The sequence below is a fragment of the Aulonocara sp. 'chitande type north' Nkhata Bay genome, linkage group LG18, assembly GCF_057382095.1.
Source record: "Aulonocara sp. 'chitande type north' Nkhata Bay isolate Kocher_YH1m ecotype deep benthic linkage group LG18, A_spYH_male_GT1.1, whole genome shotgun sequence".
NCBI lineage: Eukaryota > Metazoa > Chordata > Actinopteri > Cichliformes > Cichlidae > Aulonocara > Aulonocara sp. 'chitande type north' Nkhata Bay.
The window spans coordinates 24131772-24153287 of NC_141361.1; the positions used below are offsets into that span (position 1 = coordinate 24131772).

The window sequence follows — 21516 nt, forward strand, 5'->3', positions numbered from 1 at the left end:
TGGAGAGATGTGTAGATAAATAGCTGAAGTTACAGAAGAAGGTGGGAGAGATAAGAAGCAGGAACTCTAATCGGAAAGAACAAGAGATCGCTTGTAGGCTGAGAACAGGACGCAGTCATTTACACTGAACATTTTTTACTGCAGGAAAGCATCCTGCTGGTTGTTGTAATCAGGAAAGAGAAAGTGTGCAATGTCTTAATCTTGTGCAAGAAGTTTTACAAAGCAAGAGAGCTGATAAGAGACATGCAAAGTTTAGGGTTATACATTATGCTTATGTGTGGGACACAACAGAGAGAAGGAGAATGTTATTTATTGAAAGGGATCTTCTCATTAGGACGACTTAGAACGAAAGGACAATGACAAACTAAAGATATAGAAGGAGCGATGCAACGCAAAACGATGCCAGCTGCTGGCAAACACCAGAAAAAGAAGAAGTAGAAGAATAATTCCAGTAGGTGGCAGTCGAGTACAGTCACGGAAGCGCCCGTTGTTGTACCAGTTCCTTTAAGGATGTCCAAGTTTTGTAGTTCCTGTGTTGTTGACCTGTCAGCCTTGTAGTACAGGCTGTCACTGCTGAGAATTTGTCTGTCCTTCTGGTTGATGCGGTATTTTGACAGCGACACAGAAAATACTGGGACGTTGGACGCACAGGATTGTTCATCTTTACCGTTGTCACTTGTGCTAGCGAACTAGCGAGCTAACGGCTAAAGTTAGCTAATAGGCGGCCAACTTTAAAAGGTAGATTGGTAACTAGCAACTGAGGGTGGCTAGCAGCGTTAGCTAGCTTTCTTGCTTTCAGCCAGCTAGCCTGCTGGCACTGCGAGGGTAGGAAGCCGCCCACTCGTGCAAGGCAGCATTCCGAAAAAAAAACAGCGAAAGGTAAGCAAGCAGAAACTTCAAACAGATACCTGACGTTAGCTAATGTTGCGAGCCGGGATTTTTAGCCTAGTGAGGTTGGGAATTTCAGTGAGAGGCGAAAAAGTCGGCACAGCGAATTTTTTTTTACTGCTGTACTTCACAACTATTATCACCAAGCCCTTTGTCAGCTGTTGGTGTCTCTCCTGTCAATAGTTGAGGTTAGATGCCTGTTGCACTCTCTGTGTCAACTTTGCATGTGTTTGCAGCCTTACTGAACAGCATTATAACTTCCCAGGGATACTAGACATTGGGAACATTGTGTTAAATGCTGTGTGGATTTCAAAGTGTGGTCGGAGGACCTTTAGTGAGCCGGGCCGGGCCAGGGCCGAGTAACTTCTGTGTTTAAACCTTACTGTACGAGCGAAGACAGCGTTGGATGTGCACACAGTTACTATTCTTAGATTTGACCCGAATTTGAACAGGTAACTTCCTGTAATCAATGATTAATCATTTGAGTCATTTGTGGAACAGTGCTGCAGTCAGTGTCTCATTTCAGTTTTTGATGTGTTTCTGGAAGATATGCAGGTTTAAGCCTGATAGTTGGCTTAAGAAAGATATCGAAAAGTCTCTTTTAGCTTTGAGAACGTAAAGAGAAATAAAGATGATTCTGTACTAGGCTAGCCAAGTATTTATAAAGCAGTTACAAAAAGAGCAACCGCTGACCAAAGTGCTGGACAAAGCAATAAAATACAATTTGAATAAAGTTTAAATAAATAAAAGGCTAGAAGGCTAAACTTATAGGGTTAAGGTAATCACTACAAGTTTAATACATTATATTGTTTTCTTGGATTTGCTGAGAAGCATTGTGTTATTTAATCGTTTTACAGGTTTGATCGTGTACCTCATTTGCACAGCACTTATTCACACAGTGTTTGGCACTGGTCCCTTTGTTGCGTTCTTATTATAGCAGTCAGTTTCAGTGACGATGACATGCGCTCTTCATCTAAATCTTCTCTGTCACTGTGTGGGAGCCCTGTAGGACTTCTCAGTCCCAGTGTTCAGCTGGCAGGAGGGGGGCGTTTGTGCAAGTGCCCAGTGTTGGATCAGGTAGCTGTCACCACCAGGAATGTTGAGCTGCCATGTCCTTCACTCATTGTACTGAGTCACAGTTTCATAACTGACACAGCAGCAGATGTCCAGCCGGGGGCTATTATGACCTAATCACAAGTTAAAAGAAACCTTTTCTTTTGCTTTTCCATTTCTTCTAAATTTATTGTAAAACTTTCAGATAATTAGGTCAGTTGTTAATGCTCTCAAATCTGGATACCAATGTTGAACTTTATTCATATATCACTTTCCAAAAACATAGTTGTGAAGTGCTTTTCATGACACAGCAAAATAGATCACTATTAAAACTTAAAAAGAAAAGTACACACAACTGTAAAAACAAAACAGCGAAAACATGATATGTACTTGAACAGTGTGTGAAATATGACGGGTGAAATAAATATATGCAATAAAGCATCAGGTTTTTTAAGTTTTGGTGTTGTCTGCATGAATTTGTTAGATGAATTTGACATAAAAGTGGTCATAAAGGGAGAACAGATAAAAACTTGTTTAAGACACAACTAGTGTTAAGTAAAAGGATAAATTGGGATTATCCTAAACTATAAACAATGCACATCTACTCTAGTTTAATAATAATATGGAGCTGGATATCTGAGTATGTCTCCTTTAAGGAAGTGCCACGGTTAATCATAAAATCTGAATATCCACTTTAATGATGTGTGGTTTGATGGAATGTGTGGAATGAGGCAGAGCTTCCACCCATAACACTAGCACACTTAGATTATAGACTTGACTTTTTTCCATATTCTGACTGTCGGGGTGGTTGGAACGTCTTTGTTTTGAATGAGTCGTGAAGCTAAATGTCATGTGATGCTAAAGAGTCTCTTTTTTTTGTTACAAGGGCACAGACACACTGCAGACAAGATACAAACACAAGACCTTCCCATATTTGTTCTCTTCTGCATGGTTGATTAATGAACATACACGTATTCGGTTGTCATTTTGGCTATGGATTATTCGTTAATCATTTTTGAAAGCAAGCATTTCTAATGTTTAATAACTTTTATAATGTGAGCTTGTTGGTTTGATAAGAGAAGCCGACCGAAGTCTCAAGAGGGGATTATTCATCTTTGCAAGAAGTATTCCTTTATAGCTTCCTCCAAATATCTCAGGCTGTGCCATAAAGTTGTGGAAAGGCATCCAGCAGGCTCTTATGTGTATCACAAAGTCAGCTGAAGTCTATCAGCATAGAGTATAAAAATACGCCTACTTGTGGTGACCTGCTGACACTGGAGAAACGGGGCTGGGTTTAATGTTCCCACATGCGAGGCTAACTTGGTCTCACACGAGGCATCAGATGTAAAGGCTGAATGGGGTTAATGTTCTGTATGTTTAGGAATTAACTATGGTATGTTGGAACAGGTGGTGTTTGCTTGATTTTCACTTGACCTGTATCTCTATGGACGTGAGAATCTGTCATGGTGGTTCATACTGTGTTCTCCCGGTTTCTGGGTCAAAGGTGACTCGGCATATATCACCTGTCATAACACGACAGCTGTATAAATTTACAGTCTGTCCGTGCTGTATATTATATTTTGAGTGTGCTTGTGTGCTTTAATTATGTAATACAGTTCCTACCCCCAACATAAAGTGTTACTAATAGGGCTGGGCTATATCATAACGTTCACGGTAATACCGGTGTAATGTTGGGCAACGATAAGAAAATCAAATATCGCGATAGAATATGGGTAAAACGCGCATGCGCAGTGCCTTTGTTTACATACGCACATGGCGGCGATGCAGAATGAGAAGGGCGAAAGTGGATCGTTAAATGAAACTGATGAACCAGAATTGGTTTGTAAAAATGCTGCAACTTCAGTGGTGTGGAACTGGCTTAGCTTTCATCCGTCAGATACACAACAAAGCACTATTTTTGGTAGCGCATGCTAGCGGGCCGTCGTTATTACCGTGTTTTTTGGAAAATACAGCACACTCAATCAATCCTTTGATTTTTCTGAAAATCGACAGTGCCCTTTATAATCCCGTGTGCCTTCTGTATGAATTCTGGTTGTGTTTACTGACCTCGAAACGATTTTATGTGTTACACGGCGCTCGAAAATCTGTCAAATGTTTCAGTACGACTTTGCTAAGCTATGAAGGTGCAATGCTCGATGATTGTCAGAGCATTACGGCTACCGTAGTCAGGCGCCTCGCCGAGTGATACGTACTTTGCTTCAACATAATATTAACGTATTGTGTGTATAACACTCGTTTTAAGTTTTTTGGATATTATACATGGTTATGCTCAGGATATGTCGGCCAATTTCCACTGGAAATGCCTTTTGGTTAAGCTGTCAGCAAGGAATTTGCATTTGCACTGTTAATTTTTTATATAACTTTAATGCACTTAAAAAAAAGCTGCTTGTTTAAGTGAAAAAACATTGATGGGTTGTTTTTTTTTTTTGCACTAATAAAGTTAAGGAGTTGTAAAGTATTTTGTCTAGCGTCAATTATCGTCAGTTATATCGTTATTGCAAATTTTCAAATGTATATCGTGATAAATATTTTTGGTCATATCGCCCTGCTCTAGTTACTAATTAACCTAGGACATGGAAAAGAGTTGAATGTGAAGTGTGGGGTGTTTAAATTGCACTTGTCTTAACCTTTGACCCAGATGGAGGCCCAAAGTTCCAGCACACTGCTGCTGTCAAGAAAGAGAAGAAGAGATGGCTCCAATGGGGAGGCCGAGGAGGGTGAACGGTTTGGGAAAATCCCCAGGTGTACTGTGGTGAGTCTTTGTGCTTTAACAGCACCGTATTTGCTGTGCAATCTTTGTGCGTAATGCTGTACAAAGTGCACACCAATGCAAAGAGCCCCAAGCAATAATACTGCAGTGTGAGATATCAGCTGATGTTTGCTGAGGAAATGTCATCCGTTCACCCTTGATGTCCACATCAGTTTATGCTGTAAGAGTCCAGGAAAGAGCAATTACATCATTTTAAAGATATGACGACAGTTTTTCTAGTATTTGTGAGGAAATTCATTTAAATAAAAAACAAAAATGCACAATTCATCCTTTATATCATCTCATTCTCCTCCAATGTCTCTTTCAGGGGCTCAGGCACCCTGTACCCTTTGCAGATGAGCTAGAGCCAGCTGATAGTAAAGCTTACAAAAGAGTCAGCATGGAAGAGGCCAAGAGGGGAACACCACGTGAGTCTGAAAGCTTAAATCTCTCACACTTTGATTGCCTCTCTGGTGCCACAGTCTTAAGTAAATTCACAGATGTGGTCAAAATGAAACCATTTGATTCTCTCTGTCCACCTCCTAATATCTTATCTCATTTGTTCGTCCAGCTGAAAGACCTGTGAGGGTCTATGCAGATGGCATCTTTGATCTTTTCCACTCAGGTCACGCCAGAGCCCTCATGCAGGCTAAATGCCTCTTCCCAAATACACATCTCATTGTTGGAGGTAAGCTTGAGTGTGTGTTGCTGCTCTCAGCTGCTGGATGTTGTTCAACAGCTGGATATTCTTTCAGCGTTTCGTTTTTATGCTCTGTGAGCGTACGTCACATTCTGTTCCCAACTGTCTAATAAAATAAGAACAAACAGTGCGGTGGTGTTTTTAATGGCAATGCAATCAGAGATTGTTACATGATGCTCCTTGAACTTTAGTCACAGTAAATCCCTCAGCTGAAGTGTTTGAGTATTTTCTGTCTCTATGGCTTTCCCTTCTGTTTAAATCAGTTTTTCAAAGCCTCTTTTTTTTGTGGAGAAACTTTAAATTTTCACTTCTTTAAATATTTCCTGTCAGTGTGCAGCGATGACCTGACTCACAAGTACAAGGGCTTCACAGTGATGAACGAGGATGAGCGATATGATGCTATCAGACATTGCCGCTATGTGGATGAAGTAGTGCGAAACGCCCCCTGGACGTTAACGCCGGAGTTTCTTGCAAAACATCGTGTGAGTACATGACACAGAATTAAAAACCACGACTAGAAACTTTCAGTCCCTTCACTCAGAACTTGGAGTTAGACTGTAGACATTTTTATAGTGCTAACTTTTTCCCTACTGTTTTGTTTGTTTTATTTTTGTACAGCTTGTAGATCTGAATCTCCCCTTTGTTTATCTGTGTTGCTTGTAATGACCTCTCCAGATTGACTTCGTGGCCCACGACGACATCCCATACTCCTCAGCGGGCAGTGATGATGTTTACAAGCACATTAAAGAAGCTGGTGAGCAACAGCATAATGGAGATTAGGAATGTGGTATGCAGTCAACAAGGATCAAATTGGATAAGTCCAGAAACTCTTATCGCTACAGCTTTTTCTGCTTTCTTTAGGTATGTTTGCACCCACCCAGCGGACAGAGGGCATCTCCACCTCTGACATCATCACTCGCATAGTCCGCGACTATGATGTATATGTCAGGCGCAACCTGCAGCGAGGGTACACAGCCAAGGAGCTCAACGTCAGCTTCATCAATGTACGAAACTTTGCTTTGCTCTAACCGGACGTTAAACAGACAGTGGATGTGTTCGTTAACCTGTCTCCTTTGTCACGTGCACCCTTAACAGGAGAAGAAGTACCATCTCCAGGAACGCGTGGACAAGGTGAAGAAGAAGGTGCGTGACGTAGAGGAGAAGAGCAAGGAGTTTGTCCAGAAGGTGGAGGAGAAGAGCATCGACCTGATTCAGAAATGGGAAGAGAAGTCCAGGGAGTTTATTGGAAACTTCCTGCAGATGTTTGGCCCTGAGGGAGCCTTGGTGAGGATGCTGGTTTTGTTTGGTCTTTAAACACTATTTAATGAGGAATTTGATTGGAAACATGTGCTTTTTGGCAATGTTAAACGTCTGGGAGACTTTTTCACTTGAAAGAAAGGCTTTATAGCCAGTGATGCACACATCTGCGAGGTGAGAGTATTGTTGGTGTAAATGAACAAAGCATAAACACGGTAGAAATGGTGAAGACTAAAATAACATGACTTTGTGATAGTAGGCTTCAGTCACACAGGACTGTAGACCAGTTACTGACAATGTAGGAACCACCAATGTGAGGGGAAAATGCAACTTTTGCAAGTGTCTGCTGTGCAGCCGCTCACAGTGACGTGGTATTGTTTTGATACAGGGACACAAAATATCAGTATTTTAATAAATAAATGTAAATACTCTCTGAATACTATGAACAATAGGGCTCATCTTATGCATCACCAACATCAGTTGCCAACTGGTCGGGATTACACATTTTTCCTTAGCGACTAGAGGTTACCAGGGGATGGTTAAGTCATTGATGTCTTTTATCTTTATTTTAGGTTATTAGCTCAGTCGGTTAATTCCATTGTGCATAATATGTGTGATCTACAAATCGGAACATTTAATTTTGTCCTTCAGTTGTTTGAACTCACAGGCAGGCAAAGATCCAAACTTATTTTCACTTGTCTCGGCCAAGATCTTGCCTGGGACTTTTAAATCTAAGTTTTCAGCTCATAGTTCTGATATCAGGTCGGAGTCCCAAAACACACGTCTTCCCATATGTGACATGATGGTACTGTAGAAATGAAATGCAGTCTTAGTGTTTTTTGATAGTGTCTGGGATTTAAAGCAGAGATATAAACTTGTAACAATGAAAAAAGCCGTCAGCTGGACCATGTGTACTCTGTGTTTTTGTTACCACTGTATGTAGAAAACTCACACTGACTTAAAATCACACGGCACAGCACATTATTCCTGCATTCAGCTGATTTGATCACCAGCTCATCTGTTCCCGCCTTTGTCTCGCCTCCACAGAAACACATGCTGAAGGAAGGACGTGGCCGCATGTTGCAGGCCATCAGTCCCAGACAAAGCCCCAGCAGCAGCCCCACCCGCGAGGAGCGCTCTCCCTCTCCCACCTTCCGTCTCCCCTTCTTCTCCAAGACCTCCCCGCCCCCCTCACCTCCCCATCACAGTGGGGCCCGCGGATACCTCATCAGCGAGGACGACGACGACGAAGACGACGAGAACTAGACTTCGTTCGCGCTCTCTGCTGTCAGGTCGCAGTCAGCTCTACTAAACTGGTAGCACTGTCGAGTAGCGTGAATTTCATTGAGCTCCTGCTTTAAATGTCTTTTTGTTTTATGGTTTTACTTTGACCTTTAGGACTTCACTGTCATTAAAACAGCCAGGTTTTGTTTTTTTTTTAAACGGCCAATTTTATCCTATTTGTTCCTGTGTAAGGATCAGTTAAAATTATGGCTGTAGTCACTTGAGTTCTTTACAGGTAAGTTTCATTTATCTTTCACTTTGTTTGCGTTGGGGTTTTTTTTGTGTTGTTTTTTTAGTCACTCACTGTCACAGATATTTCACGCGGTGCACTCGTCTACCACGGTATTATTAAGGTTAGCATTGTATTGCATTAGGAGTGGGTCCCCCCGCCATGGCTTTGACACCAAATTCGGTGTCGGAAAGGTCAGCCGAGGAATCACGAAGACACTGTTGGGTATCTCGGGCTGCAGGTTGTCAGAGCAGGTCAATTAATTGAAGTTTTACGTGCCCTGGCTCATGCAACGGGGCAATTTATATTCTGCTCATACTAACAAAACAAAGACCTGGCTCTTTTTTTTATTTCTCATTGTTAAAATAACCAGGAAACTCCAGATCCTGTGTGAGCTGAATCTGAGAGTACACTTGTTCTACTAAACAGCAGCGTTTTTCCAATGTGTGTGTGTGTGTGTGTGTGTGTGTGTGCGCGCGCGCGCCTGCCTGCAATTGGGCCTGTTTTTGTCAGTGTATGCGCATGTTCGTGTGTCAAAGCTCTTAAATTGGCATGTTTGAAACGTGTTCTGTCAATATTTGCCACCTGTTTACAGATCTGGTGTAAGCTACGACTTTAATGCATATAGTAATAAATTTGCTTTTAAATCGTGTCTGCAGACGGGAAATCGGTCTTTGAAAGACTAGTTTGGGACTAGACGCCTTTCAGTGGCGTAAACAGAGGAACAGCAACAGTTTAGATGTTGATGTAGATACTTAAATGCTTATTTTTGTAGATTTTGTTTTTCACCTGTGCTGCTTCATTTTGAGCAGATAATCAACATGAGCAGCGGTGGAAAAAGTAAAATACACAACAGTCTGGTTGCCCATCTTTACAAATAAGTATTCATAAGCACAAAACAGGTTTCTTTGCTGAATAAAGCCTCCTAATGGGAAGCACACTAACACAGCAAATCATTAAAACTTAAGGCTGGGCTTGTGTGCACCACACTTATGTAGCTACCTCCCTCCCTGAACTGATTGTTTCCGAAGACGAGCACAAAGTATGGGCATAAGGTTTCCTTTCTAAACAGAGCCATTGTCCCTGCACTGAAGCAATGTGACTTGCTCAAATATTTAAGTCCAGCCTCTGTGTGTGTGTTATGTCCTGTATCTTTGGGGATAAATCGTGTTTGTTTTTTTTCCCCTCCCCTCCTCTGTAACTGTGACTGAAACATCACAGGATATCTGAAGATGTAACGCAATACTGTTAAGATGACGCTAATATAAATGTTGACAGATGTCGATTGATATGCTCTAGGCTTGTTGTGGGTGAAATCTTAATTGGAACTTGAGGGAAACAGCTGAACAGGACTTGAGTACTCACCCTGCATTATTCCTTGAGGAAATCCAGCCTAGTCTTTGGTGCTGAGCTAGTTTTGGGAAGCCTCGCTTTGTTTCTTCTGGAAGCTTTTCCATTAAAAAAAATAAAATCAGTGAACTTCTCATTAAGAGCAAATCCACCTACAAGGTGGTGGAGGCTCGAGTGGCAAGCCAAGCCAATAATAGCCACTATTAATAAGAGGCATGTAAATGTTTTAACAGGAAGTGTTTTTAATCGTGTTATTTTGCTGTTTGGGGCAATTTTGTTTTATGTCCTGTATGTAGAGAAAGAGCAAGGCAGTAAAAATGTATTAAAATTGTTGGCCAAAGCATTTCTGGATCATGAGCCATCATTTGTCTTTCAGTATTTTCCATGTTAACTGGATTCTTTGGCATTGTATATAACCTGCATTGAAAAACCAAACCTGCTCCTGTTACAAAATCTGCTGTTCCCACAAAGAAGCACATCCTTATTTCAAACAATGAGAAAAGGAAACTGGTACAATAGAATTCAGACAGCCTAAAATAACATCAAATGAAAACAAACAGGTGGGTTTGGTTACAGAGTCAGATTTAATTGGACAGAACGGTCACCAGGGCTACAAACATGAAGAAGCAGACAGGTGCAAAGCAAACGCCAGGGGGAGACCTCACCTCACTGCAAACACGTCTAGGGCCTCGTCTTTGAATCCCAAAGAAAACCAAGTGTGCCAAAGTTAAATTTGGGTGTGAATTTGGGTCACGACTTGCTTATCATGATGATGGTCAAGCTTAAAAACTGTCTGGAATGTTCCCTTATGTTTTAACTTCACTGACTGAATGCCAGGGAAAAAAGTGAGGGAGAAGTAGTGGAAAAATACCAGGGAAATCTATCAAAAAAACAAAAGGCTTGCACATCATCATTTCTGCTCTGCCTGCTTTTGAGATCCGAATGAGCACTCCTGAAAGCACGGATCACATATCAGTCAATTCATTCAAAAGGGTAGATTCTACTGAGAGACGTTTGTATACAGGAACTACATCAGGATTCATTTTAAACCACAACAGCTACTAATCATCTTAGCAGGGATAACTCGAAGATTTGGGACTTCTAAGTGTTGAGTAGATAGTGGAACAATAACACTGAATAAACACAACAGGGGGGGAAGGAGGGGGGGGACCCTTCAAGCCTCTAGTTCGCTCCCCCGGACACTCCCGCATCACTCGTCTTTTTCTTTCAGACACCGGCTGGTTCATGTTTACTCATCACAACGAGATATATACGATACAATGGTTCACATTTTGCATATATCTGTGCATTATAACATATTTACTTTTTTTTTCTTTGACAATGTAAATTTCAATCTTCAACACCTAGTTAGGGAGAGGTGGGAGGGGGTGAGAGAGAAGTGATAAGGGTTGTGGGAGGAAGAGGAAGGAAAAGGAGGGGGGGAAAAAAAAAATCTTAACAGGATAGATGGGAGGGGAAGTGGTGAGTTTGCTGCCTGGCAGGGGGGAGGTACAACTTTAGCAGCGGGTTTCATAGATTCCAGAGCGGCCGATGTACCGCACCCATTTGATGACATCATGGTCACTGTAGTTGAGCTTGGACTCAAACACCTTCAAGTAGCGCACCTTCAGGCCGGATGGCGCAAAAGGAACCTGCAGGGACAAAGGAGGAATGTTACAAACGTGCCAAAACATGCAAGGTGTAGGTCGCGGGTTCTTGCAACAGGAAGTGTATTTATGTGGAAATAGTAAGCAGGAAGTGATTTGCATGGAAGATAGTAGGATTTAATCCAAAGTCCATTTTTATGGCTAGCAGCTCTATAATAAGGTCCACTTAGCATTCAGAAAAGTAAGGCTCATGCGCCACTCCAGTGAGCAATCTCACCTCAAAGTTCATAGAGATGGGAGGCCTGGCCCATTTCTTCTTATCGTTGGTTGGCAGAAGCTCAATCTCTGCACTGATCTGAGACTCCTTCATCCCAGCCATCCGTTTGATCCTAAACAAGCACAGAGAGAGATGTGAGACATTTTTTTTTTTTTTTTTTGGAGTGAAAATGCAGAGGGAAAAAAGGAAAAACAAAGAAAATATATGAGGTTGTTAATCATCAACTTTTCAGAGAACATAAAAGCAAATTTGCTTTTCCCATGTGCAGCAAAGTTGATACTCACTTCCAGACAATGGCGTTCTCACTGGCCTTGTACTTGGCTTTTCCTTTCATACAAATCACCTGCACACCGCTAGTATTGAGGGGTGTTGGGATACGCACCTGAGGAGCGACGATAAAACAATAAATAATTAGAGCAGGTAAACTTTTGACCCATAACTGCACATTTTCTCTGATTTAAGTTCTTAGAATTTAAAACGTATTTTCCTAACATCTTCTGCATTTCTGAGTAAAACGCTACATGTTGAGTGTAACATGAAAAAAAACAAAAAATAAAAAAAACAGCTGACCTCAATCTTCTGAGCCAGCAGTGATGGTTTGAAGTTGGACTTGATGACCACTTTCACCTCCAGTTTGGTGCGGCCCACCTCCCTGACTAGAGGAATAACTCGGAACGGCAGGATGATGTCCTTTGTAGTGCGATATCTGCAAGAAATAGCATGAGAAGAAACGGTGTAAATTAGTAAAGCAGAAACAAGCCTAGTCAGTATCTTCAGTGTTCATCCATGCCAATTAATGATGCTTTTAATGTCATTAGAGCCAAACAATTTCTCATGGCTTCACAATAAAAAAGAAGCTAAAAAAGAAAGAAAATTTTCATCTACTGACCTCATAAGCTCATACTCTCCATCAGGGGGGATGAAGCTGATGCTACGCTCAGAGTCAAACTTACTGAGGCGCACACACTGGTGGAAGGTGCAGTCATCGATGGCTATGGACTGCTTCCCACTACCAGGAAAGAAAACACATCAGACACCACATGAGATGAAAGAACAGTCCACCTGTTTACTACTAAAAACGTACAGGAAAAACAAAAAAAGGTCCCAGTCTCCAAAAGCTAAAACTACAACTTTCCCTCAATTAAGGTTTATCATATGACTACACAAAGGGACACAACTGCTTAGTACCAAGACATGTGCACCTGGTTGAGGTTAATGTCATTATTCTGCACTTAAAACAAATCAGTCACTGTTAGGTGTTTGGGTAAAGGATTAGATGTCAAGCAGGTAGGTGTGGGTGCAAAAAACAAACAAACAAACAATTCTACCAAAAGAGGGAAAGCAACCACCAGGCAGCACACTCAAAAGTTAAAGACGTGTTTTGTTTGTGTTGACTGTGTGGGGAGCAACAGTGCATGAGATGTACAAATTCTTAATTTGCTAAAGGGCTGAGATGAGACGGGAGCTGGTGTGAGTGTGCGTTGAGGTGGCAGAGGGTGAGGACACTTGTCAGTACAGTACCTTCCTCCCCCTAAATCACTGAGGTACAGCACATAGAAAAGAAAGAGAGGGAAAGAAAGAGATGCATCCAAAGGAAAGAAAAACGAAAAAGAAATTGTAAACCCTGTGTCGTTGCAAGCAAGACAATATTAACACAGACAAGCATAACTTAGGGCTTTTAAAACTTGGACAATGACATTTCCTGTTGTGGTTTTAAAAATAAAATGCATATCACTCACCTCTTCCCTGCATCATCAGAAGCTCCTCCCTTGCCCTGCTTGTCGATGACGATCTTGTCGTTCATGCCAAATTTGCACTCGGGCATTCCACTCAGGTAGCTCTTCATCACGACTCGGCCGGACACGTGAGCACTCAGGACCTGCCCTGTATGGGAATGCTTATGTTAGGCAAAGACATCACATGAAGCTCAAACTGTTTTATTTGTGGGATCTAATGCTGCTCAATATTAAACTCTTACTTAGAAATTTATGTCTCAAGTATGAAAACAAGTAGCAGTGTTATCACAAGTTTAGAATTTATCACTTTCAAAATAAAATACATGCATTTCCAAGACAACAGTAGAACCTCTAAACATGTTTTCTGAGTAATCGTTGTAAACATAAGGACCCATGTTTTGGAAATTTGTAACTGAGACACCCATAATCATCTCAATCATGAGTTGCAACTGTAAACGTTAATACCTACTGCTGCTGGGGAAAAATGTCTGATATGAGACAAGAAGACAAAAACAAAAATCTGCTTTATTGTTTTGAATTTGCATGATTTGAACGAGAAATTTACAGAAAGACAGTGCACACTTTATTTTCATTTTCACTTTTTCTAAAGGCGCCATAAACGCACCTTGTGGTGACATAAGCAGGTTAACGCTTTCCAGTACATCCAGGAAGAGCTCATTGCGGCGATACTTGATGCCCTCGCGACGCCAGCCAATCTGCCCCGTCACCTGGCTGGTGATCTGAGACTGCTCCTCTTTTGTCTGAGAAACAGGGAGGGAAAATGTATCACTACTAACAAAAGTCAAAAGGGGATCATCAGCTCAGATTATCAGCATGGATCAACACATTTTCAGTATGCCGTTACCTGGTGCTGAAGTGTCCAAAGGTTGCAGTTGAGGGAAAACAATGAGACAAAAACAAAACAAACAAACAAAAAGAAGAAAATTATTTACATTTTAAAGCAGTGGTCAGCAAGTTTCATTTTATACATTTTATTTTAGTATCGTGACACTGATTAACCGCTAACCCTCTATTTATTTTTCCTACATGACAAGTGGATATGCACTTTTTCATTTCTAGTGTTTCATATTGTGACACCGACAGTCTGGGAAATGGAGAGTGAACCCTTGTTCTGTCAGAGAGGGAGCATTCATTTATACTGACCTGTCCCTTAATGCCCTGCTGGGTTATGAAGGTCTTCAGCGCCCCAGTCTCTGAGTTCTGGGGGTAGCCAAAGTCCAGGATCTCTGTATGAACAAACACATAGCTTGTTGGGTAAGAAGGGAAAAGTAGGACATGTAGGGCCAAACACAACCTGTTGACTCTGCCTTGACTTTAACCTGGACACAAACATAGTGAACAGACTAAAGCAGTGACCTCTTTTCCCAAAAATAAAACTATTTACACTCTACCATAACAGAAAAAAATATGTACATATTTAGAAAATTTAACTGATCTCTCACACGAGCGCTTGTCATCACCTACCATCCAGCAGCTCATAGATGAGCACAAAGTTGTTCTTGATGTTCTCCTCGCTGATCTTGCCGAAGTATGCGGTCATGACGTCACACATTTTGTAAAGGAACTCAAACACCATGGCGGCGTTGACATTTTGCTTGGTGACGGCTGCCAACCAGATGTTGGAGCGCTTCACGTGGAAGAAACTGGTGCGGGCAATATTGGTTACCGGCGATCGAACCTGCTGCCTGGCGTGGATCACGTTCACGCGGAACGCATCCACAGCATTACGCCTAAGATGCAAGGACGAAAGATAGAAAGAGGAGAGGAAGTTGAGATAATTGTTTACAACAGTGTGACATCATGTGAAAGTACTCCTGCAGTTTAACTACAAGTTAAGCTCAGCCCAGACTCATAACAAACAACTTCTTAATACCTCAGGAACATATATATTCATTGAATAGATACCAGTTACCACAAACACATTCAACCAACAGAAAGGGGGCATGTTAAGTTGGTGTTGTTTTGTGTAAAGTGGGATAATTACCATGAAGAGACAACTGAGACATCAACGCAACAATGTCATAATTAACTCAACTTTATAGGAACAAAAAAAAAAAACTAACTAAATCACACAGCTAATCTTGCACAATCTGATCTTTGTTTTAATGTCTTTTTATTAAGGCAGAGAGGAAAAAAAGAGCAAAATAATCTGAATTGCATTCTACATTAAGTATACTGTAGCTTATTGCCGAAACTCAACCATGATTAACATGGATTTATAGATGACAGGGCTCTGTATGAGGGATGCAGCAAGTTCTGACAAGAATTTGCAAATCCCACTGTCCCAGGAACATCTTCAGGGCCTTTTCCAGCCACGATCTCCCACCTTTACAAACCCCAAAATAAGTAGATAAGAGAGTATCTCCTAACCAGGCAACATTGCAAATAAGCCTTTCAAACACTGATGTTCTACTTTTCTACTGTACAACAGCATGAAGGTTGTTCGATTTGAGTATATTTGCATATCCCCAAATAAAAAGCTGAACTCTAATGATGCCCAGCGCTGCGGTTAAGAGCTGCCTGTCAAATACAGGCCATGTAAAAATAAATGAATGATAACTAAACGCAATCTTGTCTTGTTGCTGCTGCATATACAAGAAAATGTTTCACTTAAACAACAAAAAACCAAACAAAAAACTCTTAAGGAATGAAGGGTTTGTAAAACGTTCTAAATGCGGAAGGGTTATAAGAAATGCGAGTATGTACTGTGGCATACTGACGCGGCATGTCGGAGAAATTCTAAGTCTGCAATTGTAGATGCTAAAAAAAAAAAGTTTGTTGGCTAATGTTAACTTTGCCTCATGACTTATTTCATGTTTAATAAGCAAAGCTGTGACAGCATGAGTGCAGTGGGTAGCAGGTTTAATCATCATCTGCGTGTTAACACAAATACGTGTGCTCAGAGCAATAGCCTACTATTTGACAAAAACAACCATGTATAGAAACTCCAGTCACTACTCACTTCCATAACCACAGTGTAATGTAATAACTACTGGGGCAAACAGGAACACATGAGAACAATGCGTTTTAGCATGACAGTTGCACTGAACAAACAGAGGGAGTTAGGCCTGTGTTTGGCAGTCTTATTTCTGCTTTCTTATGCATTTGAAGTACATAAATGCCCCATCCACTGTTTGAGGAAATAAAATGGGGAGGACTACTTTTGCAATTCAAATGTAGCGAATTCCAATTACATCAACTGTCAATTCACCCAGATCACAGTGTATTGAACAGCAGCTATTAACTAGACGTTCCACCTTATTAGATCAGCTTCAGATTTAAATCATTCCATCTATTAAAATTTATACACAAAAATCATTGGTAACATCTACAAAAATGCCATTAGATTATTTAAAATGATTTGTTCAATTTATCTGAAGGGAAGAAAAAAACAATAATTAGGGCAAAGGATCAGAGGACTATCTAATCATGCTCAGACTACATGCTTAGGCATCAGCAGAACTGACTGTGAGCAAGACTATTCACTGAAGTGGCCAAGTTCTTTGGCTATGACTGATTTGCTGTTATATTTCAGTATATGGCGGTTTATTTACCACTGTAATGGCATGACGGGTGACTCATGCTTGGAGAAAGTATCAGGAGTCTGACTGTGGAGTCAATGGGCATGCACTTTAGGGGATCATGGGGTCATTGATTGGTGGCCATGAGAAGGAGAGGTCATGCTTTAGAGGCTCGAGCATCTCTTACCTATTCCTACAGGGGCCAAGATGAACAGATGGAGGAAAATGGTGATACAGAGGATAGAGAGGAGACACGAATGAAGTAAAAGGACACGAGAGACAAAAATGCACAAGAGACATTTTCGTGCATCATGTAGACAGAGTGAGTAACATGGTGGTATTATGATGCCATCACTATAGCTGCATATGTTGGGAAAAGGTCAACAGTATCATACTGCTCCTTAATCTAGTGCTTTACAACACAACAGCATGGCAAGTGAAAGATTATTTATGCCACTGCATTACCGAATTGTTATTTCAAGAAAACCAAGTTGCATGACAGCTTCAACTAAAAACTCAGTTCATAATGTAGCTGTCAAAACAACAATACTGAGCAAAGCACCATGTCTGGTTTACCCTGCATTCTGCAACAGTGAGGATCACCAATAGCAACCGATGCTGATGAGTTCACACATCAAAGATAAAGGACGAAATGTGCAAGCAAGAACATGACATTAGAATTTTCTCCGGCCTTTTTCCCCCCTGTAAGCGTAATACGAAGTCAATACCTTTCCTTATTCACTGCCATTCTGTAGGACACGCAGCGCTGCGTTTCAGAAAGCACAACAAGCAGCTGTGTTTGTGCTACAGCTGACAAGGAAGGAGCAACCATGAAAAATAAAGAAAACTATTACTTTACTGATCCTGCTAAAAACAGCACAGAATGAATATACAGATCCCTGCATGAAGCCAACTCAGACCATTAAGTGGTGTCTGAGTGGCTCAGTTTTTCGAGGCAACAGGTCATAATGAACAGTTCTGCAATGCAGCACACTGCTTGCTATTCAACCCATTTTCTCCCCGACTGTGTTTGTGGTGTCACCATGCCTTCAATAATTAAGATTAAATGTTAAAAAAGGTCAAAAATGTATCTCTTCACCCCAAAACAGGAGATTACGAGTGTATCAGTTCATACACTTATCCCTCTACAGCTTGTCAACCTTCACTGTGTAAATCTACAAGGGCCTGATCTGCCAGTCCTGGAAAAGAGCCTACTTGGACTTCAAAACAGTCAATGAATGTGAATACACAGAATTTAATAGGCAAATTTAGCTATTTTCATTGGTGACTCTTTCTCAGTCTAACTCTGTAGAGCTAAATATGATACTACAAACACTCAGCCAAGTCATACCAGACGTTAAACAGCTCTTAGTACAAAATATATGTCATCCCAGGTGGCCCGGTGTGAGAACTGAGCGTGTATTTGTACACCAAAGTGCTGCATGCTGCCTGATGGATGAAGAGCATCACCCAGGCATTGCTACCGAAATCAAACAGAGTAGGACAGCGAAAACACATTTCAAGCAGACCATCTCCTACTGTGTTACAAATATACGATCAGGCAACTGTGGCTGCCTGACGTAATTTTACATGTATTATCTAGGGTGTTTAAATTGAGAAGAAGAAGGAGGAGATGTGGCCAAATCTTCTGGCTACCAAGCAGAGCCCTTACATGGCACATTTGAAACCATGTAGGCAACCTGACACCTTCATGGACATTATTACAACGTGGTGAATATACTGTCAAAGGTTTCTCTTTACAACTGGCTTAAAACTGCTGTTTTAAGCCAGGATAAGTTATGGTCATCCAATTTGCTTTGTAAAGGCTTTCACATAGAAAAAAACTTTTTTCCTGGTATATATGTTCCACCCCTAATATGAGAATCAAACTTACTTTCTGTGATTTTACAGAGAGTAAGTTTGAGGAGGGAGAACATGAACTCACAAATGAGCTATGCAGTAGTAACAGATCTGACCTGATATGCCTAGAGTCACACTTTATGTCTGTATAACAGTTTTCCACAAAATTTGCAAAATACATTTCAAATTGGGACTCCATGTTTGGATTAATTAAGGATTTTTAAGCAATCTACAGCACTAATTTCTTCATGGCTTTTGTTTTCCTAACATGTGCTAGATTTAACTGACCTTATGTATTGTTATAAGCAGCGAACATTTCAGTTCAGCACACATCAGATATTATGCATTCGGTTTAAGACATTTCCTGACCCCAGAGAGTAACCTTCTGTTTGATTGAAGACTTTAAAGTTAAAATATGTGATCACTGACTAGTAAATGAATGTCTACAGGATATTAAGCAATCTTTATGGGGAGGAAAAGAAGGCTTCCTCTCTCTACCTTTCTGCCACATGGTAAGAATTAATAACTTGCGTCTTCAAGGGAGAGTCGACAGTGAATCAATTTGGAAAAGCTTTTCCCTCAGCTGCACTTAACCTTTTTAAAAACAAGGTGTGGTTGGATAAGCTTGAGTGAACCAAATGATTACCTCAGACAATATGGAAAAAGAATAACTTTTCCCTCTCAATTATTCTTCTCTGTATTTAGTCACTTATAAACAAAGTCTGTAATAAATATTTTTTTATCCATACATACACATTTGATTATTAAAAAAAAAAAAAAGTACTACACAGAGGCAGTAACACTACTCTAAATTTAATCCTGGTGCAGGTTTGTATTTGGTCAACAACAGGAAAGACACGTGTGAACTTAGCCAAGAAGAGACATAATCCTCTCTCATCCTGGATCAACTGCAGGCTCTCCACCCACACTGCATCAGGACCTTCTCAGTGATCTGGAGTGTCTCAAAATCTGGGAACATTAGAGCAGGGTTTCTCTCAATTGAACATACCCTATGTCATCTCGGTAAACTCGGGAGATGAGGACCTCCCCCTTGTGGTTGTAGATGAACAGTCCTCCAATCATCGTGGCTGCTCTTCAATCCCAACCTGCCATGGTGAAACCAAAGCCCTCCTGAGAAAAGACAGAAATGAAGACAGGATATGTGGGAAGGAAAAGGAGGAAGAGAAGTAGAGAAGTGAAAGCAGCAAAAAAAAAAAAGAAAAAGTGAGGGAGTAAGCAATAGTACAGAGAGGCATTTGTCCCTCACATCCGCTTTTTCTGTCCTTCTCACTCTCTCTCTCTCTCTCACACACACACACTAAAGCCAGATGGATACATCCTGCAGCTGCACCACTGTGGTGACTCATTTTTCCTGTAAGACACGCACACATGCATACATTATTTACTCCGTACAGGCTAAAAACCACTGCAACTACTCTCACCACAGACAGTTCCCCGTTTTCTTCTAAAGTAAATAAGATTATTGACGAGAGATTAGCAGCTACCAATCTGACGCCGGATGCCACCAGACAGCCAGCTAAAAATCTGATGGCCTAACTAAAGTGTCGTCTTACATGTGTTGTCCGAATCGGGTTATATTCTAAAATTAAAACATATCATCAAAAATATTCTAAAGACATTTTTGTCGTTTGGTATTTAATTCTTGCAGAAATGTGCCCTCCTTAAAGAATGAAGATTCTGGAAAACAGAGGATGAAGGACATGCCTGACATTCCTCGAAGATAGAATCCAGACAATTTACACACACAACAGCATTCAGAGGAAAACCACCGCACAGATATAAGCCCGCAAGTGAGAAAATATCTCCTCGTTAAAGCACCGCCGAGTCGTGACAGAATAAACCTCGCACAGAAGCCGAGGGGTTTAATCGCCCATTTATCGGCGAAGTCAAGATGTCTGCTCACTCGGGCCATTTCCTAACGTTCATACATTTTTCATATTTTTCATTTTTTCCCTCGGCCACCGCGCGGTCGGTTAGCTACCATTTTTTTTGTCTTAAATATTATTAAGTGGCTTGACTGTGGTTAGAGGCTTGACCTTCAACTAAGATCGAAGTGATGGAGAATACACCGAGTGAGATATAAGCTAGCTAATTTAGCTCACGATAGCGGGCTAGCTGGCGGTGATATTCAGCGAACCGGAGTCGAGCCGTGCAGAATTTTAAATGGACTTCCGGTCAAAAGAAAACCAGTCAATTTGACGGGACCTTAAAGAGAACCATTAACTATCATCGACAACTTACGAGTTAGCCATGCAAATATACATCACGGGTTATTCAACAATGTTGGGTAATATATAACGTAATAAGAGATATTAACAAGGGGGCCCTTGCTTGCTTTTAATTTGAAGGAAAGACGAGTCCTTTCCGTTATCAGTCTAGTTACTGCTAATGGATTGATGTTAGCTAGCGCCACGGCGGCTAATGTTGCTACGTTAGCATCGCTCACGAATGAAACCGTTTCACCGGCTTTGCGTAAAGGTTTCCGGACTACAGTTACCCTAATTAACGAAAAAACTGCAGTCCTTTCGTCTTTAGTGACCTTACCCTAGTTCTCTCAAGAACGCCACCAGTCTTTTGCCTCTCCGTTCGGCCTCGGATAGCTTATGTCAGGATCCAGTAGGTTCCCAGTTCACACGCCCGCTAATTCCGCTCCTTCCTCCTGGTCCTCTGATAGCTGTCAGCTGACCCGCCGTCCTTACGCACAGCCGTTCCGCCGTGACAGGAAAAGGCGCGGCTGGAAAGATGTGTAAACCGCACCCAGGCCTCGATACGATAAGCGACATGGGTTACTGGCCAGTTATTCCGTAAAACATTTCACGTTTTACGGGAGATAATGGTTATGTTTAATAACCGGAAAGTGCGCTAGAATTGCGCTCACATGTATTTGTACTTGTTAAACATCGACAATTTCTCATTGGCTCCAGGAAGTTTAAGAAAGAAAA

At 41.2% G+C, this 21516-nt stretch overlaps 2 protein-coding genes across 4 annotated transcripts; one reads left to right on the plus strand and one right to left on the minus strand.

The window, feature by feature from the left end:
* Nucleotides 1-432: 432 nt before the first annotated feature.
* On the plus strand, nt 433-10428 carry pcyt1aa (phosphate cytidylyltransferase 1A, choline a). 3 transcript variants are annotated; one of them, XM_086272452.1, is made up of 9 exons: nt 433-451; nt 4601-4714; nt 5040-5139; nt 5283-5399; nt 5742-5893; nt 6087-6165; nt 6273-6415; nt 6507-6695; nt 7716-10428. In XM_086272452.1, the coding sequence occupies exons 2-9, from the start codon at nt 4601-4603 to the stop codon at nt 7932-7934; spliced, it is 1113 nt and encodes a 370-aa protein (XP_086128578.1). In that variant the 5' UTR covers nt 433-451; the 3' UTR covers nt 7935-10428. The 3 variants fall into 3 exon arrangements, with proteins under 3 accessions (XP_086128578.1, XP_086128577.1, XP_086128576.1); XM_086272451.1 differs by lacking the exon at nt 433-451 and adding an exon at nt 468-879; XM_086272450.1 differs by lacking the exon at nt 433-451 and adding an exon at nt 3715-3780.
* LOC147308613 (AP-2 complex subunit mu-A) lies at nt 9352-21298 on the minus strand. Its single transcript, XM_086272453.1, has 13 exons — nt 21119-21298; nt 19563-19684; nt 14637-14902; nt 14316-14398; nt 14017-14022; nt 13777-13912; nt 13155-13299; nt 12937-12954; nt 12305-12424; nt 11986-12121; nt 11700-11797; nt 11416-11527; nt 9352-11183 (listed from the first exon to the last, which is right to left on the minus strand). Exons 2-13 carry the CDS (start codon nt 19634-19636, stop codon nt 11049-11051), a joined length of 1329 nt encoding a protein of 442 aa, XP_086128579.1. The 5' UTR covers nt 19637-19684; nt 21119-21298; the 3' UTR covers nt 9352-11048.
* Between the last annotated feature and the right edge of the window lie 218 nt (nt 21299-21516).